This window comes from Phytophthora sojae (genome assembly GCF_000149755.1).
Source record: "Phytophthora sojae unplaced genomic scaffold PHYSOscaffold_1, whole genome shotgun sequence".
In the NCBI taxonomy this organism is placed as follows: domain Eukaryota; phylum Oomycota; class Peronosporomycetes; order Peronosporales; family Peronosporaceae; genus Phytophthora; species Phytophthora sojae.
In genome coordinates this window covers 5,502,921-5,530,766 of record NW_009258115.1, presented here as the reverse complement: position 1 = coordinate 5,530,766, position 27,846 = coordinate 5,502,921, and the positions used below count along the sequence as shown (strand labels likewise).

Below are 27,846 nucleotides of genomic sequence, written 5' to 3'. Positions count from 1 at the left end.
AGATTCGCTTGAGGGTGGTCGGCATACAAATGTACCATACACCGCGTTAATCGAATCTAGATTCAAAAAAAGAAAAACTATAGCGATTCACTATGGGCGTCCGGCCAGCAGGCAGAAACACGCAGCGATCGATGCCCGCCAGTCTCATTCACGAATTCGCTCCGTCGAGCTCAAGTCTCCATCAGTATGAACGTCCAGGACCTCCTTACTCCCGAGTCGGCGCCCGAGTGCCCGCCGTCGCCGGCGACGTCGGTGGCCAGCTGCTCCAGCACCAGCAGCGAATCCTCGGTCGAGGAGACCCCGAAGCGCGGCTGGGTGGCACCGTTCCTGCTGCATCTGCATCAGATGCTGCGCCGCGAGAACCCCAAGATCATCCGCTGGGCCGAGGACGGCCTGGCCTTCCAGATCCTGGACAAGGAGGCCATGACCGCGCATATCCTGCCCAAGTACTTTAAGAACAAAAACTTCTCTAGCTTCCAGCGCCAGCTCAACTACTTCGGCTTCCGCAAGTGGAGCAAGGCCCGCGCGCAGTTCCCCACCTACAGCCGCGAGCACTTCACGCGCGACAACTACAGCGAGATGTCGCTCGTCAAGCGCCAGAGCAAGAAGTCGCGCAAGCGCAACTCCTCTGCCGGGGGGGAGCAGCCCGCCAAGCGCGCGGCCGTGTCGCCGGCCAATTTCGCCGCCTCTGAGAAGTGCAAGCCCATTCTCCCGCGCCCGGGCGCTGCCCCGCAGCCTGTCGTGGCCTCTTCGCCCCAGTTCCAGCAGCACCGCGTCATGTCCCCGCTGATGCAGCCGTCGGTCTTCAGCCTCCCCGTCCTCTCCCCCGCCCGGAAGGTGAGCAGCGGCTACAAGCTGCCCTCCATCCGCGAGCTGTCCCTGTCCAGCGCCTTGCCGTACTCGGCCCTCGGTCCTATCCGGCCGCGCCTCATGGCCTAAGTGTGCATCGTCCTAGTATTTTATGGTAGTCAACCTAAATATTTATACAGATATCTTCTCAAAATTGGAGCCCGAAAATTCGGAACACACTGACTAAAAAACGCGTACTTTTCGGAACCCGACCGTTGATAGATCCCGCCGAGAGGGCATCGGTTCACTTCAAGTTTCGCTTCCTCCGATCACCAGCAGCAGCATGACGAGTGCCATCAGCGCGGTCACAGCAGTCCCTGCGCACTTTCCGCGCCGAAGCCTGATGCCGCTACTGCTGCTCTTCGCAGGCGCGCTGCTGCCCGTCGCCAGCGCCTGCACCATGGTCGCCGTCGGCCGCAACGCGACCGTCGACGGCTCGACGCTCGTTGCGCACACGGACGACGCGGGATTTGGTGCCGCTGACCTGCGCATGGTGCGCGTGCCAGCGCAGGACCACGAGGAAGGTGCTATGCGGCACGTGTACAACGTGCAGCCAGGTTACCCGCGGCTTGTGACGACCCAGCGAGGACCCGAGTACCGGCCTAAGGACGAGCACGAGCAGCTCATGACGCCGTTGGGTGAGATCCCGCAGGTGCCACACACGTACGGCTATTTCGACCAGGACTATGGCTTCATGAACGAGGTGCAGCTCAGCATCGGAGAGAGCACGAGCGGCGCCAGGACGGTGGGCTGGCCGACGGACGCTGGCCCACACGGATACAATATCTTCGGCATTGGCGAGCTCACAAAAGTCGCGCTTGAGCGCTGCGACTCGGCTCGCTGTGCAATTCAAACCATGGGCGACTTGGCTGTCAAGTACGGATTCTACAGTGAAGACAGCGGCGATCCGGCTAACCCAGAGTATGTGAGCGCGGCCGAGACGCTGGGAATCGCTGACCGCTACGGAGAAGTGTGGGTCTTTCACGTGCTGACTGGTCCACAGAATGCTAGTGCGGTGTGGGCCGCGCAGCGTGTGCTTGATACTCACGTTGTGGTGGTAGCCAACGGCTTTGTGATTCGTGAGATGGATCTGGACGACCCGGATCGCTTCCTGGCCTCGGGCAATGTGTTGACATTCGCTGAAGAGATGGGGTGGTGGAAGCCGAAGCAAGGACCGTTTGACTTCACCGCCGCCTACGCATCCCCGACTCCGGATCCAGTGCGCGCGTTGTACATGGGCCGTCGCATGTGGCGCGTGTTCGATCTGGTGGCGCCGTCGTTGCAGCTGGACCCCCGTCTTGGACACTATCCAGAGTTTCCGACGTATCCGTTTTCAGTCGAACCAGATCGGAATCTCGACGTCTTGGACGTGACACGCTTGCTGCGCGACTACTTTCAGGGCACGCCATACGACTTGTCCAAGGGTCTCGCAGCAGGGCCGTTTGGTATGCCGATGCGTTGGGGAGGCGATGAAAAAGGCGTCGTAGGTGGCTGGGAACGACCGATCTCCATGTACCGCACCGTCTTCAGTTTCGTGCTGCAGGCACGAGCTCACCTTCCCGATGCAGTAGGCGGCGTGGCTTGGTATGGACAGAGCTCACCGCATGCCTCGGTATACGTGCCTTTCTCCTGCGCACAGGAAGAAGTGCCGTTGGCGTACGTCCTCGGCAAGGAAAGCGAGTTTACACACGGTTCGGCATGGTGGGCCTTCAGTTTCGTCAACAATTGGAGTATGATACGCTTTGACGCTATCAGCAGGGACATCCGCGCGCGCATTGCTGAGTTGCAGAAGGCTTGCTTCGCAGAGCGCAAGATGATGGAGCATCACGTCATTCACACGGACACAATGACTGCATCTGAAGTGCGCGCTTATCTTCAGGGGCAGTCGAACCGATTGGCGTCGCGTGTTGTTGACGAGTGGTGGACTTTTGCTTGGAAACTTGTGGGTAAATTCACGGACGGGTATATCACGACAGGAGAGGCTCCGGAGGAAATGGAGATGCCTGGTTACCCGGAGTGGTGGCTCAAGCTTAGTGAATTCTCCAAATGGCCAGGTGAAACGCTGGTGCCGCCGCACGTTCCAGAGTTGCAGAAGCAGTTTGAGCTGTTTGAAAGCCGCCAGAATGTGAGTGCTGGCCTCGTGGTGCAGCAGTCTGCTGGTAGCGACAGCACAACGACATTGAGCAGTGTTTCAATCGTTCAAGTGGGTCTCGGTGCACTTGTCGGGGCTATTGTTGGTGCTTCAGCTACCTGGCTTGTTGCAGAACGTCAACGTCGGTCAGGATATCGGTCCATTGCGTAAGTGCCTGTGCGTTGGTACGAATGGCGGTTGCATGTTTTATCTTTTAAGGCCCATACGATGCCTAGAAGGAGGTGCAGACAGAGTATGAGCTGCGCTCGGGCATCGTCGTGGTCTACGTTAACAGAAGATACGCACCTGGTGTTCTCCTGCCTTGCCTCTTACCATCACTTTTGCGGCCTCTTCGCTGCTGGGATCTAGGAACTTTTGCGTTCACGGCTGCGTTCTTCACGTGAGGCGACTCGGCTCGGGCGGCGAGCCGATCGAGATGGTTTGCTTTCGTCGCCGGTGTGCGTTCTCCACGAACTGCCTCCACGCTTTTCATTTTCCTCGTGGCGATCATGCTTCTTCCTACCGCGAATGGATTGGTAACCACCTTCGCTGCTGAACCTTGCCAATTCTCCCCCCGGTCCTTTCGGCTTAGACCCTCCCGTGTGCTTGGCAGCTTTAGGTGCGGCAATGAGGCCTGGGGTACCCATTAATCCCATCGCTCTCAACGTCTTCTTCGTAAGCATCGGCACCTCCTCCAGACCAATCAGCTGACTGTAGAGTGCTCCTGTTTCCACAAGTTTCGTCTTGGACATGTTCATCCTCTTGAGGTTCGAGTTGTAAAAGCCCAGGAAAGCACCATACGCCTTCTCTGCCGATTGCGCCAGCTCACTGCGGGGGTGGAGGTTTGCCAAGGCACGCGTGGTGCGGTTGTTGTGCTTGTCAAGCTGGGGGCGTTTCTCCAGTTCCGTGAGCGGTAAGTCAGCTAGATCTTGCAGCATCGCCTTCTCGAAGTCGGCCAGCACAAGAATGCCGCGTCCTTCCATACCAGCGCGGGCCGTACGTCCAAGACGGTGGATGTACTGATCGCGGTCGGTGAGACCCACCTGGAGCACAAGCGATACGTCCGGATAGTCGACACCACGCGCCGACACGTCGGACGAAAACATGATCATCTTCTTACCCTTGCGGAAGGCATCTGCGGCTTTCGTGCGCGCAGATTGGCTCTTGCGCGAATGCATCTCCAGCACGTTAGGAAAGCCCGCAGCCTGGAAGAGTTGGGCCATGAACTGGGCTGATCTCGCAGTCGGCAGGAAAACGATCACCTTGTATTCGGATTGCTTCATGTGCTCTTCGAGCACACCTTCGACAGCAGGAATGACGTCTTGCAAGTCGCACACAAGGTACTCCTGCACAGCCTGGGTGTTGGTCTGCTGGTCGTCGCCCTCGATCGTGTCCACAAAGGCGTAGTCGTCGCGCAGTGCCACGTCCTTGAGCTCTTCCGTGGCGGTGGGCAGCGTCGCACTGAAGAGCAGCGTCTGTCGCTCCTTCGGCAAGTGGCTGATGATCCGCATGATATCGGGGCGGAAGCCCATGTCCAGCAAACGGTCCGCTTCGTCCAGGACGAGCACTTGCAGGTCTTCCAGCTTCTGCCGGATGCGTCCGCTGTTGTCCTCCAGGTGAGCCTGCAGTCGTCCTGGAGTGGACACCAGCACATCAATGCCCGCAGACTGCGTCAGCAGCTTCACGTCCTTGTTCACTGCGCTGCCGCCGACAAAGCAGGCCGTGTGCAGGTTGTGGGCGTCCGTGAGCTTCACGGCCTCCACGGCGATCTGCTGAGCCAACTCGCGCGTCGGCGAGATGACCAGAGCCGAGATCCTGCCGTGTTTGGGCCGCGGGTTCTTGAGCATCCGCTCCACCGTCGGCAGCAGGAAGGCGATGGTCTTGCCGTTTCCCGTCTTGCCCTTGGCCAGCACATCGCGTCCTTCCAGCACCAGCGGCAGCGTGTCCTTCTGCACGTGGGTCAGGAACTCGTAGCCCATGTCGCGTGTCAACACATCCTTGGACTTTTGGGTGATTGGCAGCGAGGCGAACGAAACGTCCGTCAGATAAGCGCCCGACGCCCGCGGTGCCAAGCTCGCGTGGAAGCCGCGGGCGGTGGTGGTCACAGCCCGCAGCAAGCGGTGGCGACTCGTCCACATCTCGCGCGATTGGCCTTTAATTTGGGTCGCTTCAGAACCGAGAGTGGTATTTTTAGCGCGCGCCCATTGGCTTAAAATGAATCTGACGTCAAGGGATCCTATTTTGGGCGGCATTGTCCGATTGTCACCTGCACACACACCTGCATTGACGAGGACGACGACGATGGCGCTCGGACGACTGCTGCGCGTGGCGGCGGCGACTCTGGTGGTGGGGGTGGCGGTCTCTGACGCCTTGATCGTGAAGCTCGACGGCCGCGTGGAGGAGTGCTTCCACGAGTACGTGCGCACCAAGCGCACCGCCTACATGAAGATCGGCGTGCTGGACTCGACCGGGTCCTACGACGTGCGACTGAAGGCCTTCGGCCCGTTCCCCTCGTACCCGGAGGAGGAGACGGTGGACAAGAACTTCTTTGACCACATGGTGGTGACCCAGCACGACGAGACCAACCAGAACATCGAGCACAACGGCTTCAACTTCGAGTCCGAGCACCGCGGCGGATGGTACCGCTTCTGCCTCAGCAACATGCACGACGGCAGGCAGAAGACGGTCGAGTGGTACACGTCCTTCGACCTGTCCAATGAGGAGGACCTCGGCGAGGAGGACAAGCTGGACGCACAGGCTCGCCAAGGTGCGTATGGGAAGTTAGGGGGAAGGAGAGGTGAGATTCAGTAGGTTGACGTACGTGTGTGGTTTGCTTGTGGATGACAGAGCACATGGAAGGTGTGAAGACGTCGCTGGATCGGTTGCAGACGCTGCTGAAGCTCATCCGCAACGAGCAGGACTACTACCGTGCTCGAGTACACCGTCACGTCCAGAGTAAGATCGGGAGTTTTTGATGTTTTGCGATATTGTTGCCGCCACATGGACTAACCACTGATTCATTTTATGTTTGCCGCGTTATAGCCCTCGAGAGCAGCAAGTCCCGCCTGATTTACTACACAATGTTCGAGTTGCTGGTGCTGGGCGCCATGTACGGCGCGCAGTCCTTCCTGCTGCACAAGTGGTTCAGCGACCGCGGCTACCTCTCTAAGCGCCAGTGGGCGTAAACTACATAATCAAGGATGGGCTACAGAGGAGCAAGCGAAGTGCTTGTGCTTTTCGAAGGAATGATGATCCGACTAGCCGAGCAACGAGCCACTACATGAAGTGGTCATAGAGATTCCCAACATCAATTGACTTTTTGATTCTTCACTTTGCCCAGTTGATAATAGGTTCTCTCACCCCGTTTAATAGTCCTCCTCTGAGCTCGCGACCTCAATCTCCATCTCACCGATAATCTGCTCGCATTGACGCCGACGCTCTTCGATGGTACTGGGACTTCCGGCCGCTGACACCGTCACCGGGAATGCAGCTCCATCGAGGGTACTCTCATCGACCGACAGATAGAAAACCGTGCCGTCGTTACACGGAACTTGTGGGCTAAATCGATATCTGCCTTCGTTGTCAGTCAGGATGCCTCGGATAGGACTGAGATTCAGGAGCTTCCTAACACGAGTCAACCGGAACCTGTCCGACGTGACCGCCACCTCTGACGAATCCGGGGCGCCCCCTACTTCTCCTTGCCGCACAGCTTCGAAAGCACCTTGCTGGAAATAAAAGACCCGGAACGGCGAGCGCTTCGTGAGTGGCTGTTGCGTCCCCGGGCTGATGCATTCCAGCTCGATGAACCCCGCAATGGAGCCCGCGACGCCATGAATTGGAGCCTGCAGTTGGATTCTGTCCCCCGCACGAAGCGATTCGAGCGTCGTGGAGAAGAAAGCGTCCTCTGCGTTGTCCACCCTCGCGCTGACCTTGGTTTGCCCCAACATGATCTGCGAGCGATTCACCACCTCGATGACCAGCCCGCTGTGCAGGTCATAGCTCGAGTGAATGGAAAGGTTCTGCAGCATCGCCGACTCCATCACTTCGTTCATCATGCGCATCACCTGCGCACTCTGCGTTAAGCTCTGCCCCACGCGCTCAAACACGGACTCGAACGACTGCTGCAGTCCGCCAGCATAGCTCTCCAGCATCCGAGCCATGTCGTCCATCTCTTCGGCACCGACGAGATGATCGCTTCAAGTTTGACGGAATTACAGGTGTAGTCATGGGTACACAACGTGCTTGTTTGGCAACAAACTTGCCTTACTGCAATGAGATTCAGAGATGCAAGTGCGTCAAGCTTCGTGGGGGTATGTTCTAGTCAACCGACTCATCCTTCGTTGCAATAAATTACGATTGGGTTCTAATGATGAGGAAGTCACTTGGCGTTCTACTAGTTCTGGCAGCCTCAGCAGATTCCTTGGTGGTTTATCTGCGACCGAAGCCACCACGGTTCCCGCCGCCACGGCCACCTCCACGGCCCCCGGTCAAGTTGCCGCTGCTGTCACGCGTGTAGGGCGACGGCTCGATGCCAGGCACGCCGAGGAGGTTCATCTTCTTCAGGGTCTTCTTCTCAAGCTTCGGCACCTCGTCCAGACCGACGATGCTGCTGTAATCGGCCGCAAGGTGGACAAGCTGCTCGGGCTTCAGCTTCAGTCGCTTCGAGTTGGAGTTGTAGAAGCCAAGCCACGCCTGGTACGACTGCTGCGCCGACTTCTCTACCTCAGAGTAGCGCTTCAGGTTCTTGACAACTCCCAACGCGCGCGACTGCGACGGCTCCAGCATCGCAGTGGTGTGGGTCTTGCTCGGCTCAAGAGGCAGGTCAGACAGCTTGTCCAGCAGAGGCGTCTCGAACTCAGCGAGGACAAGAACGCCCTTGCCCTTCATACCAGCGCGGGCCGTACGACCAAGACGGTGGATGTACTGGTCGCGGTCGGTGAGGCCGACCTGCAGGACGAGGGAGACATCGGGGTAGTCAACACCACGGGCCGACACGTCCGACGAGAACATCATGACCTTGTGGCCCTTGCGGAAGGCCTCGGCCGTCTTCGTGCGCACCGCCTGACTCTTGCGGGAGTGAATTTCCAGGACACCAGGGAAGCCCGCAGCCTGGAAAAGCTGGGCCATGAACTGCGCCGAGCGAGCTGTGGGAAAGAACAGCATCACCTTGTACGCCGGCAGCTTCATGTGCGCAGCCAGGATACGCTCCACCATGGGGATCACCTCCTCCATCTTGCACACCACGTACTCCTGCTCGGTCTGCACATTCGTGTCGGCCTCGTTCTCATCGATCGTGTCCACGAACGAGTAGTCTTTGCGCAGCGCGACCTGCTTCAGCTCCTCGGTGGAGGCCGGCAGCGTGGCGCTGAACAGAAGCGTCTGACGCTCCTTCGGCAGGTATCCGATAATGCGCATGACATCGGGGCGGAAGCCCATGTCCAGCAGGCGGTCAGCTTCGTCCAGAATCAACACACTGGCCTTGCCGAGTCGGTCGGCGATCTTGCCAGTGTTCTGCTTCAAGTGGTCGACAAGACGTCCAGGGGTGGCAACGAGGATGTCGATCGGGTCGCTGCTGGTGAGCGTGCGCTCATCCTTCTTGATGTTGGCACCACCCACAAAGCAAGCAACCTTGAGGTCGTGGAACTTGGTAAGGCGCTTGGCCTCCGTCGCGATCTGTAGTGCCAGCTCACGCGTCGGCGAGATGGCCAGCGTCGGGATGACGCCGGAGCGACGTCCCTCCTTCACCATGTTCTCGATAACCGGCAGCAAGAAGGCGATGGTCTTGCCGTTGCCCGTCTTGGCCTTGGCCAGCACGTCCTTGCCATCCACAATAAGCGGGAACGTCTCGTTCTGCACGTTGGTGAGACGCTCGTACTTGAGGTCTTCCACGATGGCACGCTTGGTCTTGGCCGAGATGTCCAGCGACGCAAACAGAACATCCGACAGGTAGTCCAGGTTCGTGGGCTTGGAGGCCTGCACGGGCGCAGCCTCCTGCTTCACAGGGGAAGCAGCAACAGGGGCCGGCGGCGCGGCGGCCTGGCCATTAGCCTGGCCATTGGCGTTCTTGTTGTTGCGGCGGCCGCCACGACGCGGCTTCTTCTTCTTGTGCTCGGCGTCGCTGTTCTTGCGTTCCGTGGCCGGCGTCTTGCGGCGCCAGTTGTTGCTGTTGCTGGTGTTGGATTCTTGGCCCGGCATGTTCTTCCGCTCTGGTCTGGCTGTTGACTTGGTCGCGTGCGTGGCAGGATGGGAATGCTGAACTGCCAGCTTCAGAAAGTTAAAAGGGTTAGACGCCGCGGCACCAATGGAGACGAAACCACTTGGCGTTTGTATGAACAGCAATCAGAATGGGTACAACTTCGACATTGCATATTGAAACCGTTTCTTTCCATAGATCTGGCAAGATCTCCGATCTTTATGCAGTACGATAGTTGACCCCCACGCCATAACAATAATTGTTTTCAATTGCATTTCTGGCAGACAAGAACTGGAGACCATGTCGACGCTCGCAGACTCATTCCTGGAGGACCTGGACGAGCTCAGCGGGGGCAGCAGCGACGAGGAGGAGACGCCGACGACCTCGTCCGAGCTGGGAGCCGCATCAGTCGCTGGCGTAGAGGCTGAAGACGACGACGACGATGACGGCGATGCGCAGATGCCCGAGGCCTCTGCCGCCAGCCAGTCACGCGCCGCCAAGCGTAAGCGCCCCGACACAGAGCAGGAGCTCGCAGAGGAGAAGACCGAGGTCCTCGCGGAGTCGCTGCGCTCCAGTGTGAAGCAGCGAGGCGTGGCGGCCGTCGCGTCGCTCAAGCGCTCGTCCAAGTACTTGGCACACGTACAAAAGATCCAGCAGTACGTGGATGTGGACGACGCCGCCGACGCTTCCGCGTCCTCAGCCAAGCCCCAGCCTCTGGAGGAAGGCAGCGCTGAGTACGAACTGGTGGTGACGTCCAACGACCTGATGGTGCAGATCGACGACGAGATCGAGGCCGTGCACCGGTTCATCGCCGAGATTTACGCCGCCAAGTTCCCGGAGCTGGACTCGCTCGTGCCCAACGCTCTGGACTACGCCCGCGTGGTCAAGGTCATCGGCAACGAGATGGACTTGACAGTGGTGGAGGAGTTGCCCAAGTTGCTGCCCAGTTCGGCGGTGATTGGAATCTCCGTGACTGGCTCGGGCACCAGTGGCAAACCGTTGGAACCCGAGGACTTGAAGACGTGCATGGAAGCTTGCGACGAGTTGCTGTCGCTGGATAAGGACAAGAATATGATCCTGCGCTTCGTGGAGAGCCGCATGAAGTACTTGGCTCCGAACATGTCGCAACTGGTGGGCACACGTATTGCGGCGCAGCTCATTGGACTTGCTGGTGGTGTGGCGCAGCTTGCACGTATTCCGTCGTGCAACTTGCAAGTGCTGGGGCAGGAGAAGAAGGTGCTCAGTGGGTTTTCCTCGGCTGCGGCGTTGAAACATACGGGTGTCCTGTTCTTTTGCGATCTCGTGCAGAGTGTGCCTCCATACTTGCGCATGAAGGCGTGCCGGGGTGTAGCTGGTAAGCTAGCCTTGATGGCACGCGTCGATAGCCAGCCTCACCAAAATGATACGGAGGGCCTAGTGGGCGCGCGCTTCCGCACCGAGCTTGCTGGGAAGATGGAGAAGTGGCAGGAGCCGCAGAAGGCCAAGACCAAGAAGGCTCTGCCCATTCCCGACGAGAAACCGCGCCGGAAGCGTGGTGGCAAGCGCTACCGCAAGATGAAGGAGCGGCTGCAAATGACAGATGTGCGGCGTGAAATGAACCGTCAGTCTTTTGCAACCGCTGACGAAGAGTATGGTGACAACGCCATGGGAATTACGACCGGCCGTCTTGGCCAGGAAGGGTCAGGCAATTTGCGTATTATGCGCAAGGAGCAAAAGCAGTCGACCAAAAAGTTGCGCGCTGCAAACTTTGCCGCATCCTCTGCCAGCAAGCCTCCACTTTCTGGACTGGCATCGAGTCTTGCCTTCACACCTGTGCAGGGCATTGAGCTCATGAACCCCGAAGCTGCGAAGGCACGTGTTGCCGAGGCAAACAAAAAGTATTTTTCTGCAGCTAGTGGATTCGTCAGTGTGGTCAAGAAGCCGTAACGGGGTGTAGATCAACTAACTTCCAGCGACGATATACATTGATTTGAATGCTCGAGACGTGGAGTTGTTGCCGTTTAGTCGGTGCGAAATCTCTTTACTTCCACTCCTCTGCTTCGTCAATGCGAAAGATCGTTATTACCACAGGTTCATGTTGCGTTCGGCCTGCAAAACGGGGCGTTGTGAAGGCTAAAAAAACGCTGACACAACAATAGGGAATGTAGGCAAAACTTGCAGATTCTTCGCATCTGACACTGGTAATCAATCGGGTCTCAAGTCTTCTAAAGCAGCTCCCAGAATGATACCGTACCACTCAATTCAGCACCCACAATCTCCAACGTCGTGATGGATTGAGCTGGAAGATCCGCGGTGAATCTGGCGCTCCGGCCAAACATGATATCGAGACTGGAGGTTTTGTAGGTTGCCCTTGTAGTTGAGTTGGTCTCGGTCGTCCAGATATTGATCGGGCCAGCCACATAAGCTAAGGCGGATAGATCAAACGTAATCGCTTGAGCATCTCCCGAATTCGAAGCCACAATGACCAGTACCTTCGTGGCTTTGTCGTATGCAACGACAAAGTTCGGGTACTTGTCCAAGGCGTACGACGACGATCCGGGGATAAGAGTGTTCGGATCATCAAACTTGAGAATAGTCATCCCTGCGTGGATGTGGCGCGAATAGTGAGCCATTACGTAGTACTTCGGGTTGGCTGTGCCGATCCACTTGTCCCCCGGATTCGACTGGATGAGGCCCACGGCTCCACTGTCGAGTGCTTGTCTGTACACAAAGGCTGAAGCACCCATTTCGTTAATGTCTCGAGCAATCGTCTCCGCCAAGGTGAGCCCGGTAGCATCCTCGTCGGCGTACATGGAATCCCAGATTTTCATCGTTTTACGCACTGAGGAGGCCATGCCTTGCAGCTTGTCGCGGTTATCACCGGTGTATGGGACTACTCCATCGGAACAATGAGAATTCACCTTACCCATGACATCAACTCCTGGCAACTCTTTGGGTACCATGTCGGTGAGTATGAAGAGTGAATCATCCGGATTTTTTTCTTCGGCTCCTGCGATGACGACGCTTTGCAAGTCAAGCTTGTTTAGCTGCGTCCGCAAAAGTGTTAAAATGTCGCTCTGCGTTTTGATTCCCAAATGACATGCTTCCTGTGATTCCGGAAACTCCACGCCTTGCTGTTAGCCTCGTTGAAGGGGGCAACATAGTTGAACTCGATCCCCCAGTCCTTCTTCGCCTTGCTCACAACCGTGGCCAGATACAAGGCAAACTTCTCGAAGTACTCGGTTTGCAAGTTGTCAGCTGCGCCATCGTCTCCACCGGCTGTAGCATGGTTACTTGTCATCCACCACGGTGGCGAGTTCGAATAGGCCTCGAAGATGTTAGCACCACGCTTGGACGCCAGGCCAAGCATCGCACGCTGCTTCGCATCCGCATCCCAGTTCCAGCTTGACGAACTTATGTCGGTGCTGGCCCAATTCAGCCAGAATGACTCGATCGCCTTGAATGCAGGCATCTTTTCCGAGACCTTCATCGCAATCTCAGTCCCGCTGTCATCGATGACGTTATTGCCGGACCCGCCGATATTGTAGCGCGCGATATTAAAATCAAGCGCGGGGATGTTCGCTGCAGCACCGTCGATCGAGACCGACGTCATGTTCGTAAAAAGAACGTCGGCTATGTCCTTACGGTCTCCGAAGACGTTGGCCCACCAGGAAAGCGAGGTTCCCCATCCCTCCCAGGATTCAACCAGCGTAGTTGTCGTCACCGAAATCTTGTAGGAAGTGACCGATGAGGGTTGAAAAGCTAAGAGGGCTACCCAGCCCAGCTTCGCGAACGATCCTATGGAAACCATTCGCAGTGTAAATCTTCGTAAGACGAGATATGATCTTCACTTCTTCAGGACGACGCAAAATCGAGAATGACAAATCGAATTCAGCCACTCGACGGTCCACTGCTTACCACAACTTGGCATGTGATTTGTCCTTCCCGTCCTGTGTGGTGTCTGTCCTTTAGAATCACTCTGTAGTGGATCATTGGTTCAAGCCAGCTTACACCACCTCGATTTGAAGCTTTCTTCAACGTGGGTTGTATCACGCCATGCACAGCACAAGGAGCGCCGCCGTGGAGCTCCTAGCCTAGACATTCTAGTCAGTCTTCGATTTGCCTCGTAGGGCACAGATCAAGTCTTCGATTTTTGCCGTAGGGCACAGACCAACTCTACATCGTGCCTCGTACGGCACCAACAACAATACACTCGGCTCAAAACTTCCAGCAGGCTCGCCACCTGCCCCGCTGAGTGTTCTCATTTCATCGCCCAAGATTCCGGAAAACATTTAACACTCATACACAAGTAACGAGATACCTAGCTTAATTTTCAAAATGGTTGAAGCTGACAGCCCCTAAACTATCATCTGGGGGCCTCCAGATGATCAGCACCTGATCAGCCTGATCAGGTGCTGGATCTGCACTGCGTGGATTCGTAGTACAGATTACGACTAAACATACTGTACAACTTATTAATACATTGTACTTCCAGAGCACCATCATGGTGCTTCCCAATCAACTCTTTCTTGGTACAGATACTTTGAAGTACAGTACTGCACTTCCTTTGAAGTTTTGATAACGCGCTGAACGAAAAAAAATCTAGGTTTTTTTTTAAGCTCTGGAATAGGTTGTCAGATAACACGTAGCTCATTATGTACCACCAGCTAGCTCCGGTAGACTCAAAGGAAGTATTCTTCGTATTTCTGTTCGTAGATGATGCAGAACCTTTTGTCGGGGGTGCGTCGAACACGGTGCAGGGTTCCTGGAATACGGCCTTCTGTAGCTCGATTCAGGGCGTGTCCACAGAAGAGCACAATCTCTTTACCCGGGACGCACACCTTCTCCGCCTTGAGCCACTGCTTCGAGTGCGGGTCGTACACATCCAATCCCTCGACACTGGGCACAGGTTCCACCACATACAAACTGGGGTCGATGTGCTCAAACACATTCTCAGTCTCGGATTGGCCACTGCCTTTGATGTTCGGGTAGTGCAGGCCGTAGCAAACGGAGAAGTCCTTATCCGAGCGTTTGTGGCTCGGTTCGATGTCGTAGCCCATAGTGAGGCTCAGCGCGCGGTCGCAAATGCGCTGCATACGCCGCTGCAGCGAGAGCCAGTGGTCCTTGAATTCGGGAGAAGGCCACACCAGTCGCGACATATCCCCACAAGCCACGCGGAAACAGTCACGCACGCTGGTGTGTTCGTAGCCGCAGTACCAGAACGGCTTACCCTGCTCATTCCGGTAAATGTGCTTGCTGGTGCATCCGTTCTTCCAGTCCTCGTCTTCGCTCGTAAAGAACATCTCGAAGTCCTGCAGCACTTGGTCGTGCGTCTGCTCCAGCGTCTCGCCCAGGTCCGTCAGCACCACGAACGAGTGGCGCTGCATCATCTCCAGGAACCGCGTGCGGTTCTTCCAGTTGAGTTCACTCAGACGCATACGCGGCACTTGCACTGTATCGCCAGAAACTTGCTCAGAATCAGGGGCCTTGTCAATAATCTCAGTCGACGTCTGCTCCTGGGGCTCCGGAGTGGCCACGTCGGCAACCTCGCCGCTCGCATTGAGGCAGTAGTAGCTCGCAGCCAGGCTGTAGCCGGTGGGCATGAAGCCTGGAGCAGTCATGTCGGCGGTCGGGCAGGACGAGCAATGCACACGAACGGTTAACGCTTTCTTGTCTTTGTGTCAAAGAACGGGGGCCCCACGTTTGCCTGCTCTGGTCCAATCAAGATGCAGCACCTGAAAAGTTCAAGTATGAGACCATCACTCTCGAGAGTTCGAGCTGTTTATGCAGGTTCACTGCAACAAGAAGCAAGACGGTGGACATTGTGTGTACAAATCTATTAAGTTTATGGTATAAGTTACGCGGCGCTCGCGTAGGACAGGAAGACATGCAGCTCAACTAAGCGAAAAGATACGCAGAGGGCACGAGCGCCGCAGCACCAGCATCAAAACCTTTAGACGCGACTGGAGGTCGAGTGCCTTCGAGTTGATGTCGCTTTGGGTGCGCGCGACTTGTTGTCCTCCTTTGAGTCGAACAAACGTGAGCGAACCTGGTCAAGGCGGCCCTGCCACTCCGGCGTGCGCGGCCTCCGAGGGGTTTTGCTTGTGGTGTGTGTTTGCTTGCCCTTGTCGGCGGCCAGGTTGCGGTTGCACTCTTCCAGCTGACGGCGGCGCTCCAGGTTCCGGGCCTTTGTGGCTGCAAAACGTGGCGAGCTGTCGTAGTCCATATACCGAGGCACAGACGTCGAGTTCGAGCGTGTCCTCGCACGTGGAGACGTATCCACGGGCTGAGCTCCGCGGGCTGATTCCGAGAAACGGCGCGCTGACTTGACGGCAGGTGGCACCATCGTGGCTGAGAGCGAGGCGCGACGAGGCCTTGCGGGCGTCGAGGCAACTGGTACCGGGTTTTTAGCCGTGTAGAGAGAGGAGCGACGCGGTTTGGGGGCTGCAAGTATTCCGGTCTCCTTCGTTGACGAAGATGACTTCCCGGTGAGCGACGCTCGTCGGTATGCAGTCGGTGGGATCAGCTTGGAGGTCGTTTTCGACTGCGGGTTTTCCGGCAGAGAGGAGCGTCTTGAGCGATAGACGGCGGGCTTGACAATCTTCGACGTCTCTGAACTGGTCTCACCTGATGCCTGTAGGAACTCGGGGAGGAACATGTCCAGCGAGCTAAGGAGCGAGTCGAGGGAGCCTGTAGAAGCCGTGGAGAACGAGGACGGGCTGCTAGGTACGATCGAGTAGCGCGTGGACTTGATGGTCGCCGTTGAGTCCGCATCGCTTTCGCCATCGTACGAGTTGAGGGTCTTGGCGTCATCCTCGTCGTCGGACTGCAGGGTCTTAACGGTAAGGCTCTTGTAGACGACTGGCTTGATTGGGGTCTCTGGTTTGCTCTCTGCTTCCTCCTCTGGCGACTGCTCTTCGGCAGGCTCGGCAACCTCGTGGGTCTCCTCTGGCTTGCACACGATCTGTACGGGATCCGACCGGGCACGAGCGCGCTGCGTATTCAGGCGGTAAATGATCTCCTTGATCGGGGAGTTATCTGACGTTGGCTGCGGTGGAAGTGCAGTCCTCTTGGATCCGGCTACGGACCACGAGCGCGGAGCGGCCGGCTCTGCGTTAGCCTGAGCCATGAGTTCGAACTGATCGATGAGCGTTTGCACGCTGCTGCTGCTGGAGCCCTTCATTGTATTTCGGTGGGCGACCGCCGCGAGCGTTACCAGATCTCGATGGGGCAATCTCGTTCGTGTGAGCCCTCCGGGGACAAAGCGGAACTGGCAGCGGTCGGCACCGTGCTGTGGTGGCGTGCGGCTCCAGCGTGCCGTGCTCAGGCGTCGGCTAATCCCCTCCGGCACTCGCTGGCCCGGTGCAGGACGTCGCAGAGGGGCAACTACGCACGTAATACTTTTCAGCGTCCTTTTCCAGTCATTTTGCACTGCAATAACCGATGTACCTTCAATATTTGATTGTAAGGTGACTGATGGCTGCCGCTGGGTTGATGCGTCCAGACCATATGGTGCGACAAAAATTCGATTTTCGGCCCATGCCACTGTGATGGAAAACTGCCAATCAGCGACCGTCCAACGGAAACTGCCAATCATATTGTCTCATTGAAATCACTTCAACATGGTCAAGTGAATGCCTATATCGCAGCGCTCGTGCCATCCATTGCCCCGTGATTCATTTTACCCGCAGTTACCATGCGGAGTCCGAACTCTTGAGGACACTGAACTCCTGCGAGGGCAGCTGTGGCAACCGCAGCCTCGGTACGATTGCTCCGGTGCCAACTAGGCGTCGGACCTCGCGTCGGCGGGCCGTTTCTTGCGGCGTTCTCGCTCCGTGGCGATCTGCTCCTGCACGAAACGTCCAAAGGATTCTGCCAGGTCATCAATGCGACGCTCGTGCTCGTGGTTCTGGGCGGACAGCTCCCGCTCCAGCTGCAGCACCTGGGCCTCTAGCGCCGCGACCGCTCCTGCCTTCTCCATCAAGGCGGCGGCACTTTCCTCGGCCGCGACCTTTGCGCTGGCGGTCAGGGCCTGCATTCGTTCGTCGAATGTTACCTGCATCTGCACGAGCCTGGCGTCCTGCTCCTCCATCTTCCGCAATTGATGCTGCAGCTTCTCTTCGCATCGCGCTCTCTCGCTCATCGCCGTAGCCAGCTGCGTTTGTTTCTCCTGCAGCGCCTTGGACTGCGCCTCCATTGTGGTTTCGAGCTCTCTTTGAGCTGCATCCTTGGCTTGCTGCAGTGACACACTGTCCTGGCGGAGCTGAATGATCGTGTCGAGGTGCTTCTCCACCTCTCGCTCGAGATGCTTCCGCGCCTTCTTCACCTCGGCCACTTGGGCCTCCACAGAGCCAACTGAGCGCTGGATGCGCTCCTGCACTTCCGCCTCCCACTGCTGCTTCAGGTCTCCAATAGCCTTTTCATGGTCAATCTGTGTCTGTAGCAGCTTGGCTTGCAGAGACTCGTGCTTTTCCTTGAGTTCACGGACACTTCGCTCGCTTGTCTCGAGTTGCGTCGAATTATAGCTGAGCTGCGTCTGCAGTGAACCAACAACCATTTCGTGTTGCCGCTGGGCTGCGCTCAAGCTTCCTTCGTGCTCGGAGAGCAACTTTGCTTCCTTTCGAGCATATTCTTGCTGTGCGTCCAGTAGCTGCTTCTGTAGCTTTCCGATTTCCTCCTGTTGCGCCCTGAAGAGCGAGCACACGAGCATCAGAGTCACTACGATTCAAAGTAAAAACCAAAGTGTGCACTATGAAGTCAGCTCACCTGATCGAAAGAGATGCGCGGTGCATTTCGTTGTCGAGTGCATATTTGGCCTCTTCCAGCAGGGATATCTGCCTGTCTTTTTGCTCCGCTTCCTTGTTGCGCAGGGCCTCCATGTGCCCCGTTTTCTCTCGAATGACTCCATTCTCACGCTCTAGAGCAGTTCGTGCACACCGGTACTCTTCAAACTCCAGCTTCCTGCGATTTTCGAGCTCATCAAGCTGCATCCTCAGCTCGTGGACATCTCGCTTTGCGTCGATTTCACGTTGTTGATAACGATCTCGATCTTCCTTGGCCATGTCTGCGTCTTTCCGGGTCTGTTGCAACTGCATCTCGAGTTCCTCTGCCTTCTCTACCTGGAAATAATTGGCAGACCACGAAAGTTAAGTCGATCCATGTATGTGCAGCTTACTGGAGCACCCCACCTTACCATCTTTTGACGCTCTCGCTTGCCTAGGCTCACTTCCGTCTCCAATTCCTCCTTTTCTGCAAGCACTTGCAGTAGTAGTTGGTCATTTGCTGCAGCTTTGGGGCTTTCGTTGTTTGATGTTGAATCCTCGTCTGGCTGGCACGAAGCATCAACAGCCAAAGGCGCTGGCATCTCTGTAAAAGCACGATTTCGCGCTAGTAAGACCTCGATTTCATCCACGTGCTTGAGGCTGCTGTTGTTCCCCATGAGCTCCAGAGTCACAAGCGAATGATTGCTCTGCAGCGCTTCTCGAAATGCCAACACGCCTGGATTCCCGATCTCATTCCAGCGCAAGTCAAGCTGACGCAGCGTGCGGTTGAACCTCAGGGCTTTGGCAAGCGCCTTGGCGCCTTCGGGGCCGATGTTGTTGTTGCGCAAGTCGAGCGTTAGCAACCGCTTGTCGACCTCTAGTGCTCCAGCGAGGGCCTCGACTCCCTGATCCAGCAGACCGACATTGTTCCATTCCAGGCTGATGGACACAACATTATGCGAGGATCGCAGCAACGCAGCCAGAGCCCGCGCAGCACCAGCTTCGAAGCAATTGCCACGCAGATCCAAACGCGTTGGCACGCTGGCAAGCCGAGACTTCTCGACGATCTCCGCGCACTTGTCGTCTCCTAGGTATGAGTTGCTGTAGTCCAGCACTGCATCTACCGAGGGCTTGGCGGGCGAGGCTGCTTGCTTGGCGTGCCCGGGGGTCGAGTCCTCGAGATACTCGCGCGTCGGTGGGATCGTCATTCTTACTGCGAGGCGTTTCAGCCGGGATCTTTTGGCTGCGTCGCGACCTGCACCGCGTTACCGAGGACACGAATGTCTCGCTTCCGGCGCAGTATGCTCATGCGTCGAGTCTATCGCGACGAATTCCTCTCTCCGCGCAAGAGATAACGCAATAAGGTTCACGGAGCTGTCGGGCGCTTCTTCGCACTAAGGTATCAGTCCCATTTTGGGCGATCGAGGGCAACAACTGGCAGCCCGTCAACACCGACATTCCTTTGACAGAGGTCATCTCCTTGGCCTATGCCATGTGGATCACCTTAGGGCTCACGGAGCCTAGTCGATTCGAGCTGCTGGTCATCAACTGGCCTTGAGTAGCTCCATTCCTTTTAGCTCCACAAGTCCCAGTGCATGGACTGAAAACCAACTTACGTGGCGACCCATGGACTTAGTGGTAACCAACTTTTGCGAAGGGGACGCCGCGAATGAATTCAAAGGTGCGACGAGTTGAGCTGAGCCACTACGTATGAAACACGCACGCCATTGCTCTCACGTGGATGCAGGGCGGTCGAGGCAAGTACAGTAATCTCATGTTCAAATAAGATTAAGTATTATCACCACCTGGGCTATGACGTGCCACCAGCAGAATGAAAGCAAGTTGCAGTTTCGCACACCTTGGTGAACGCCAACTTCCCACGCGGCCGAGACAGTACAAGCAGGATGTTAGTGGGGAGAGGGTGATCGCAGCAGCCATACAGCTGGAAACCACATTTCCGTCAGACCTTTGCTCTACAGAGCCATAATGTGTGACAGAAAACTGGTGGCCGGGGAAAACTGCTATGCCGTTCGTTACTTGCAATGCAAAGAATCCACCTGGTAAGGTAAGTAAATATAGGAGATCGTTGTCGGAGGCTGTGCTCACTTTGAAAAACGCTGCGTGGGTGGCGGAGTCTCGCTCTACTGTTACTGTACGTTAATCTTTGGCAATGGTGACACTTTGCTCGCGGATTCAAGAAAGTCTCGATAGGCTCCAGTACGTGGATCTCGTCGAGTGCCCTGCTTCGGGTCGACTCTTTGTCGACAAGAGCACTCTCATGACCTCCTCCACCCCCGAAGGGCGCAATGCAAGCGCCGCAGCGTTGAAGGAATTGGACTTGCACCTCTCGGTTCGGGACGTCGAGAACGTGGTCAACTTGGAGCGGCACTTCCTGCAAGGAGAGCGACTCCACCTTCTGCACGAGCACTGCGCGCGCGGAGACCTGCTCGAGATCATGCAGCAAGAGCTTCGCCTTCAAACGGCCGGCGTCTCTCCTCAAAGCTCCTCGATGATGACTTGCACCGATGCGGGGAGACGTCGTGTGTTCCGCTCTGTGCTGCGCGGTGTGCAAGTACTGCACAGCGCTGGTATCGCCCACTTGGACCTGTCGCCGGAAAATGTTTTCGTCACCGAGTCTGGCGTCGTGAAAGTTGGGGATCTGGGCCACGCTCAGCGATTCAGGCTCGACCGGCCAAACGTTCAAGTCTTACAAGTGGCCAAGGAGGCGTATGCTGCACCAGAGTTACTGCGTCGCTGTGAAGTGGAAGATGCCCGACAGGCTGACGCTTGGTCACTCGGAGTCATTCTGTGGACCCTGTGCACCAAGCGCGCTTTGGTACGCCGGGTCTGGGTTGACAGTGACAGACTCTTCCGTCGAATGGTTGAGCGCGGCTCAGCGATCGCACTCCAGGAGACTGGCCTGCTATCGCAAATGCCAGCTGCGTGTTGTGACCTGCTTGCCGGGCTTCTCGACGTGAATCCCAAATCAAGACTCTCCGTGGAGGCGGCTCTGCAGCACCCGTGGGTGGTGCAGGACGCTGCAGTGACCAAGCAGCAGTCCCGACGAAAATCCATCGGCAACATGTTCAAAAAGAAGGGCGACGAGTTAATGAAGAAGCAGCAGCGCCCAGGTGACAAGAAGACTCGAGTGCGCACGACCAGTGCCGAGATTGCGCTCGAGTCTACTCGAGTCACCTTGACATCTCGAAGTCTAGCATAGAAGCCGAACTAAACCTTTACTCGTGTCTACAGCGGTAGAGCACGCTTATAATTTAGACGAGTGCAAGATCCTTAGAAATGGGAAGTTTGTGAAACCGACCAACCTTTTTGCTTCGTCTTCATTAGGCGTGTTCCTCCGAGTAGTCGCCATTGCGGATCCTTCACAAACCATCCAGCTTTGAGCGAGACATCGATCACGCTAGAGTCTCGATGCGTCGGCACTTCCTCTTCGCTGAAGATGAACGGGAACGCAGTGTAGGTGAGGGCAAGGTCAACCTGCTTCGGCTGTGGCATAATCGACGAATTGCGATGCTGGAGGGCGACGAGTCTGTGAGCGGTGGGGAAGCAAATGGACAAGTTGCTCGCGAAGTGACGCTGTTATGGGACCTGGCCAAGCCCATGAGCTCCTGTGCTTTGAACCGAGAGGGATACGTCGGTTTTTTCGCCCGAGCTGCGAAAGCCTTGGTGCTTCCGTTGTCGACTGATCCGCTCGCACTCGCTGCGGCACAGCGTGACTGGGAATACGATTTAGAAGGCACCGGCAGTATCGGAGAATCCACCAAAGGGGCCTCAAGTCTGGACAATGAGCTCATGTCTTGTGAACAATTTCGTGAGGCTGTCATGCAGCTTGCGGAGATTATTCTACCTGTTGAAAGCGCAGCCACCCTGTACGTGAATTTCTTCCGGGAGCTGCGGAACTCTATCGCAGAGCTGGTTGTGCCGCCTTCCACTAGTGAGCCAGAGCAAGATGAAACCATTGCTGCTGAAACAGTGGATCGCTTCGTACTTCGGCCCCTGAATCGAATCCCGAAGATTGCTAACGATGCGTTCCTGCAAAAGCTCCCACCATCAAGCGACTCCTTACGAAGCATTCGGGGATTGCAGCCCCCTGATCAACGAGAGATGTCGCTCAAGCAGCTTCTACTGAGCTATAACCCTCGAAAATTCTCACTCACCCGAGCCTTTCCAAAGAAGAAGACCAGCGCGAATGGCAACGCGGCCAATGCAGCAGAAGAAATGAAAACTGACGCTGCTGATGCCTCCATGGCCGTCGCTGAAGACAGCATGGTCGCGGCAAAGCGGCTACATATGGAGCTCGTAGGTTGCATTGGCTCGGGGGCGACTCCAGTCCGAGGCCGAAAGCTTCACCGTGAGAGTGCAACGCACTGGGATCCAGAAGAAGCCCTTACTGCTGCTCTATCCGCGTTCCCAGCTCTTAGAGTCGCAGTGGTGGGGCCACCCGGATGTGGCAAAACACGGCTTGCCCGAGTGCTAGCGCGACGACTAAGACTAAAGTACTTGTCTCTCGATGGGGCTGTACAGCGAGCAGTTGATCGCAAGCTTCAAATTCGTCAACGCCGCAAAGTTGTCACCCCGCCTACCGAAGGTGAAAAATCGGTAGGGGAGACACCGCCAGCCACGGAGTCAATGGAAACACCCGAACCTGACGTGACAACCAGCAATGAGAACACCGATGTGGACGAAGAAATGGACCGTATTTTTCGAGACGAAGATTTCGATGCACTATGCATGGGAAAAGTGGTTGACCGGAGAACAGCAGTTGCATTGCTGCGACTTGAAGCCACTCGATCCTTGCTCGGTACGTTATATCTTATCAGCTGCAGTGAATATGCCGATCAGACCTCACTGTGTGTGTTTGTTTTTGCTTCTCGTAGCTGGTGTCGGAGTGATCATGGACGATGTATACCCGTACGAGTTGGCATCATCAGAAAATGCCGAGCCCACCATAGCAACCGATTACTTAGTCGCTCTCACAGCACTACCCAATGAGCTCGAGTATCAACTCAGAGGGTCAGAGCTGACACCGACCGCCGGTCGTTTATACTCAGCGCGAGAGCTTGCTCTCCTACAGTCGACAAACCCCGAAGAATTAGCTACGCGAGGATTCGCAGATTTTCTCTTGCCACCGAAGAAGGTAGAGCTGCAAGCAGAGGAGTCACAGGAGACGAATGCTCCCGCTGAAAAGGGAGGCATTACCGAAGAGGGAGAACCCGAAGAAGGCGCTACCGAAGAGACTGACCCGGAAGATGGTGACCAAGTTATTCCCGAAGAGCCTGTGCCACCACCGGAGCCGACTCCTGCCGAACGCAACGAGATTGAGCCACCCACAGAAGCTTCTTTGCCGTTTGGCTCGATTACTTTGGCGAAGCTTTTCAAACATTTTCGTGGGTATGTGACGCGAATGGAGAACGAGTTGGCGATGTACCGAGCTGCTACCACGTCGAACAACCCTTCTGGCTACCATTTGGTAGCTGTGCTTGCGGTTCAGTCCCTTAATGTCATCCGAGATCACTGCATCCAAGCGATTACGGGCGTAAGTATCATTGCACTCAGTAGATTTATGTTAGCTTCTTACCTTATGCACACATTTCCGTGCTTGTTGCAGACATCATTGGGTTTATCCCGGTTCAGCACTTCCCGTGAGGCCTACGCGGTGTTGTTGCCTGAAGATCTAAGCGGATCCAGCCGTGCTGAGAAGATCAGGTGGCTGCTTTATGGAGACTGGTCTGCGCTGCATGAAGCCGAACCCAGCTCTACGACTGAAACATTTTCCATGTTGCCCAGACGTGATGCTAAGCGCCGACTGCTGTCAAAGTGGCGTGAGTTTTGCCCCGTGACAAGTTCTGGCACCGCACTAACACCCGGTGATCCTGAGTATACAGCCTGTTACTCTGGTCGAGTCTATTTGTTGGCCTCATCAGATGCCAGAAGAGCTTTTTGCTCACACCCGCTCCAGTTTTTGCGCCGAGAGTTCCCAGCTCTATCAACGTATCGCAACTTTTGGCTAGTCAATACTGGTGTAGGTGAAATTCTTACGCCTGCGTACTTGGAGGCACTGGAGACTGGGCTGAATGTTCAGACTGTGTCTGCATCAAAGCTGCTCAAGATTTCCCCCAGCATATCCATGGAAATGCGCCTTATGAGGGGACAGGTTGTCTCCTCCACTGAAGCTGCAACAGCAGCCTCCGAAGCTGTCAAAGCCCTGCTGCCCAAATTGAATGCATTTTCTGGGTGGATGATCATGGACCTGCCACTAACTCGTGACGTCGCTGCAGTTCTGCTGGAGCACGGATGCGTGCCCGACGCGATTTTAGTGATGAATAGAGAGTCTCAAGAGGAAGGCGGTGCCGATACTGATGCAGTTAGTGCACTATCTGCGCTACGGCGGCAGCAGTTCCAGGCCGAAAAGGCTGGCGCTGAAGACGTATCACAAGGACTTGGTGGCACCCCTCGCGTGATAAACTGCCCACTATTTCAGCAACCCAGCGACACCCTGGCAGCCATCGAGCGCGAGATAAACCCACTTGCACCGCGTTTGGATAGTGTCGAGGACGGACAGGCTCCACAGCTCGTTGATGAGTACGATCCCGCTGTGCTATTCGCTCCACCACTTCGTGATCAGGATGAAGAGCCATATAGTCGTCCGCCGCAAGAAGGAGAAGCTGAGAGTGATGTCACGGATCCTGAGGCGGAAGCGCAAGCTGAAGCAGCAAGAAGCCGAGCACTACAGCTTCAGGGAGAATGTGGACGGTTTTGCCCGGTGTCTTGGAGTACGCGTGGCCTGCTGATACCTGGTCTTCCATCTCACGTTTGCTGCTTCAGGCAGAAATTTTACGCTTTCGCTGGTGAATCGGAGCGCCACGCGTTTGAGGGAAATCCGTCGGCCTTCATTCCTACAGGACCTCGTGCAACCTCAAACTTCATACCGTGCGTGTTGCTGCTCGGAGTTCGAGGATCGGGACGCGGTCGCATCGCTGCAGCACTCGCCCAAACGGAAACAGAGCCAGGTAACACGGCAACGGAGTTCATGAATGTGGATCTAGCCGCTGTTTCAACGGAGGCTGAACGCAACCAGCTGCTAGAAGAGCTCAAGCCGGAAGAAGCACGATTGGCGCAGGAAGAAGTGTCCATCAGAGCGCTTCAACGAGAGCTTCATCGTCGACAGCCAACGTCCGAGAAAGCGGTCGCACAGATCATTGCTGGATTGGGGCCAGAAGCTTCACGCATCCCAACTGCGTCGACTCTGGAGATATGTTTCAAGCTCGGACTATTCCCAACACTTGTGATTCCCTTGTCAATGTCAGAAGACGACGTCGTGAACTCTTTGTTGAGTCGGTGGGCTACCAGCTTGCCGCCACCGCGTCGGAAACTTGCTCTTACGCGTAAAATACAGTCTGCTGACGATGCAGAAGGCGAGGGGAATCCTCCAGACGAAGGCGAAGAAGAAGAACCACCGATAGACATGGAGGCTGCACGAGAAGAGGAGAGTACGCGGCTGCGTGAACAGTATACCGAAGATCAAAAGGCTCTGGAGGAAGCTATCGCTGCGTTTAGAGCTCGAGGAGTCAAAGTCTGTAACCCGGTGGATGCGACCGGATCACCAAGACAAACAACCAAGCACGTGAGACGAATTCTGAACGATTTCATGGCAGGTCGAGAGACGCTTTTCGAGCATTGCGAGGTGCTTGACATGTCGGCGGGAGGCGCAATGCAAAAGATGCTAGCATCAGGTGAACTTCTCATCGGCAAACATGGCCTTGCGTGCCCAGTAACAGGACGGACAGACTCGTTATCGGCCGCGTCAGTCAAGGCTGTAGTGCATCGGGGTCAAATTTACTTTCCTCGGTCGCGTGAAGCCCGTCGAGCTTTCATGGCTTGTCCCTCGCGTTACTTGGAGAAAGCTAGCCTTCCCCCAAGACACCAGTTGACCTGCTGCGTAGTGGGGGCTCCATTCGCAGGTAAAACACGCGTCGCCCAAGAACTTGCGAATGCTCTCGGACTGGTGTATGTATCTCCCCAAAATGCTGTGGAGTGGGTGCTGCAATGCCAGGGTGGGTCTGCACTTCGTCGTCGACTACAGGAGATCACGGAACAACAGCAAAGAAGCCCTTTATCCGACAACGATCTCACTCACGAGTCCATTTGCACTCGTTTACGCTCCTCAGAGTGTCAAGCGCGTGGTTGGGTCCTCGACGGGTATCTATTGCAGCATCATGAGCTACAGCACAGTCTTCCACATCCAAGTACAACAGAAGTCGACTCGACCATTCAACCAGACATGCTTTTCGTTCTGGAGCGCGGCTTCGCAAGTGTTTGGCAGGATCATCAGGGAAATGTTGAGAAAAATGATCTTCGAGCGGCATTTTCACGGTGGTATCAGTATTGGCCAAAGCTGCTTGACGTCTGGACTCGACGCTTTGGTAGTTTCCACGTGCGCCAACTTGATAGTTCAAGCCACTCGCTCTGGCACGTAGCCGCTCAGGCGCAAGCATTTCTCGAAGAGCAGCAGCGGTTGGTAGCACACCACGCAAGGGCAATGGCTTCCGACCGAGCAGCCCGATCGTTAGGTGTTGTGCGCTCCCGTGAAGCGCTTCAAGCGCGACAGCATCCTGTTTTCCAGACGTTCTGTCCGGTTGAGCTGCGCGCTGGAAGATTTTACCATTCTCGCCAATCAAACCGGGAGTTGTGTGTGGATTTCCGTGGCTCTAGCTTCTGGCTTGGGAACCAGCAAAATCTCGAGCAGTTCCTCGCGAGCCCTGAAGCTTCCGTCGGGTGTTTACCAGGCCAACTTCCAGTTCAACAGGGAGACGATCCTTGGCCTTCGCAGGACGAAGCGGAGAGCGAGGCGCAGGCTCTGGTCGCAAGGGCCCCAGTTAACGCTTCGTTGCTAAGCCTGCTGACCGTGGCTGATTGCGACTTCCCCGAGATGAAAGGCTACTGCCCAGTCACTTTTGCGATGGGCTCCGGGGAGAAGGATTGGGCGTCACTACGCCACGGCAGCGTCTTCTATCGCGCGTCATACCGCTCGAAAGTGTACTTCTTCGTCTCTGAGGAAGCACGCCGTAAGTTTTGCACCGAGCCATCGCGATACACATCGCAGAGTCTGCCAGTAAAGCTCCCACCGCAGGTGACGCTGGCAAAAAGCTACCCGGGGCAGTTAGAGCAGCAGCTTGGAGCAGCACTCAACGAGGTCTTGCTTGGACTCGGAAGCGAACGTCCGAAGTTCCCACAGATGTCAATCCGCGCGTCTGCGTGCGTGTATCTTGCTCTCTCACTCAAAGCACTGCAGCGGCGCTATCAACTGAAGGTGAAGCCGGATCCGCGCTCAGCACGAGACGAAGGTGAGCCGGATGAGGAGCAGAAGCAGCGCCAGGAGCGTCGTGAAGAACAGGCTGAGCGCGATGCTATTGCGCGGCGCGATGAATTCGTGCGCGACTGCCGACTTGGAGAGCAGCTCAAAGCTGCGATCACACCCTCGCACCCGTCTTGTGGCTCAGGAATCAAGGTCGCTCGAAACATGCGCGCCGCTCAGGATTCGCTCGATGAGTCTCAACAGATCGAGAAGGAGCTCGGAGACAATGAATTCTCAGCCTTGGAAGAGGTTGAAGTACTTCGTCGTCGCTTTGACACCATCGTCTCCAGTTGTGATGACAAGCCACTGCCCACGGACCCCTACACTGCGCGAATGAACGCCAGAGGTGCATTTCTCAAGTATACGAGAACATCAACTCCTAGCTAACAAACCAACGATCAAAAAATGGTGGATGCACTCCACTTGAATCCCTGTGCTACGCAGTCAGTTGTGTGCAGTTACGATACCCGGGAGCAAAATCTGCGACGTGTGATAAATATGTGACGTGTGAACAGAATGGCTACAGCTTAGAACACTTCACAAACTTAAGTCGTCTGCG

General features: G+C 56.1%; 12 protein-coding genes across 12 annotated transcripts; 6 read left to right on the top strand and 6 right to left on the bottom strand.

Annotated features, from left to right (window-relative positions):
• Window positions 1-186: 186 nt before the first annotated feature.
• On the top strand, window positions 187-939 carry PHYSODRAFT_321827 (hypothetical protein; the record flags this gene model as incomplete). Its single annotated transcript, XM_009517125.1, has 1 exon — window positions 187-939. One exon carries the CDS (start codon window positions 187-189, stop codon window positions 937-939), a length of 753 nt encoding a protein of 250 aa, XP_009515420.1.
• A 253-nt stretch (window positions 940-1,192) lies between these two features.
• PHYSODRAFT_309064 (hypothetical protein) lies at window positions 1,193-3,151 on the top strand (the record flags this gene model as incomplete). The annotated part of the gene is made up of 2 exons (XM_009517124.1): window positions 1,193-1,720; window positions 1,772-3,151. 2 exons carry the CDS (start codon window positions 1,193-1,195, stop codon window positions 3,149-3,151), a joined length of 1,908 nt encoding a protein of 635 aa, XP_009515419.1.
• Window positions 3,152-3,345: 194 nt separating this feature from the next.
• On the bottom strand, window positions 3,346-5,118 carry PHYSODRAFT_468056 (hypothetical protein; the record flags this gene model as incomplete). The annotated part of the gene is made up of 1 exon (XM_009517123.1): window positions 3,346-5,118. The coding sequence occupies one exon, from the start codon at window positions 5,116-5,118 to the stop codon at window positions 3,346-3,348; it is 1,773 nt and encodes a 590-aa protein (XP_009515418.1).
• Window positions 5,119-5,247: 129 nt separating this feature from the next.
• On the top strand, window positions 5,248-6,165 carry PHYSODRAFT_554409 (hypothetical protein; the record flags this gene model as incomplete). Its single annotated transcript, XM_009517122.1, has 3 exons — window positions 5,248-5,747; window positions 5,828-5,935; window positions 6,023-6,165. The coding sequence occupies exons 1-3, from the start codon at window positions 5,282-5,284 to the stop codon at window positions 6,163-6,165; spliced, it is 717 nt and encodes a 238-aa protein (XP_009515417.1). The 5' UTR covers window positions 5,248-5,281.
• A 180-nt stretch (window positions 6,166-6,345) lies between these two features.
• Window positions 6,346-7,149, bottom strand: PHYSODRAFT_321823 (hypothetical protein; the record flags this gene model as incomplete). Its single annotated transcript, XM_009517121.1, has 1 exon — window positions 6,346-7,149. The coding sequence occupies one exon, from the start codon at window positions 7,147-7,149 to the stop codon at window positions 6,346-6,348; it is 804 nt and encodes a 267-aa protein (XP_009515416.1).
• Window positions 7,150-7,291: 142 nt separating this feature from the next.
• Window positions 7,292-9,175, bottom strand: PHYSODRAFT_343735 (hypothetical protein; the record flags this gene model as incomplete). The annotated part of the gene is made up of 1 exon (XM_009517120.1): window positions 7,292-9,175. The coding sequence occupies one exon, from the start codon at window positions 9,173-9,175 to the stop codon at window positions 7,409-7,411; it is 1,767 nt and encodes a 588-aa protein (XP_009515415.1). The 3' UTR covers window positions 7,292-7,408.
• A 298-nt stretch (window positions 9,176-9,473) lies between these two features.
• PHYSODRAFT_468703 (hypothetical protein) lies at window positions 9,474-11,099 on the top strand (the record flags this gene model as incomplete). The annotated part of the gene is made up of 1 exon (XM_009517119.1): window positions 9,474-11,099. One exon carries the CDS (start codon window positions 9,474-9,476, stop codon window positions 11,097-11,099), a length of 1,626 nt encoding a protein of 541 aa, XP_009515414.1.
• Window positions 11,100-11,377: 278 nt separating this feature from the next.
• PHYSODRAFT_293746 (hypothetical protein) lies at window positions 11,378-13,083 on the bottom strand (the record flags this gene model as incomplete). Its single annotated transcript, XM_009517118.1, has 3 exons — window positions 11,378-12,199; window positions 12,253-12,950; window positions 13,071-13,083. 3 exons carry the CDS (start codon window positions 13,081-13,083, stop codon window positions 11,378-11,380), a joined length of 1,533 nt encoding a protein of 510 aa, XP_009515413.1.
• A 751-nt stretch (window positions 13,084-13,834) lies between these two features.
• PHYSODRAFT_475074 (hypothetical protein) lies at window positions 13,835-14,755 on the bottom strand (the record flags this gene model as incomplete). The annotated part of the gene is made up of 1 exon (XM_009517117.1): window positions 13,835-14,755. The coding sequence occupies one exon, from the start codon at window positions 14,753-14,755 to the stop codon at window positions 13,835-13,837; it is 921 nt and encodes a 306-aa protein (XP_009515412.1).
• Window positions 14,756-15,105: 350 nt separating this feature from the next.
• PHYSODRAFT_293744 (hypothetical protein) lies at window positions 15,106-16,749 on the bottom strand (the record flags this gene model as incomplete). The annotated part of the gene is made up of 1 exon (XM_009517116.1): window positions 15,106-16,749. One exon carries the CDS (start codon window positions 16,747-16,749, stop codon window positions 15,106-15,108), a length of 1,644 nt encoding a protein of 547 aa, XP_009515411.1.
• A 3,530-nt stretch (window positions 16,750-20,279) lies between these two features.
• Window positions 20,280-20,933, top strand: PHYSODRAFT_426731 (hypothetical protein; the record flags this gene model as incomplete). The annotated part of the gene is made up of 1 exon (XM_009517115.1): window positions 20,280-20,933. A coding segment is annotated over one exon (654 nt), but the record flags the coding sequence as incomplete, so codon positions are not given.
• A 410-nt stretch (window positions 20,934-21,343) lies between these two features.
• Window positions 21,344-27,674, top strand: PHYSODRAFT_467823 (hypothetical protein; the record flags this gene model as incomplete). The annotated part of the gene is made up of 3 exons (XM_009517114.1): window positions 21,344-22,733; window positions 22,810-23,468; window positions 23,541-27,674. 3 exons carry the CDS (start codon window positions 21,344-21,346, stop codon window positions 27,672-27,674), a joined length of 6,183 nt encoding a protein of 2,060 aa, XP_009515409.1.
• Window positions 27,675-27,846: the final 172 nt, after the last annotated feature.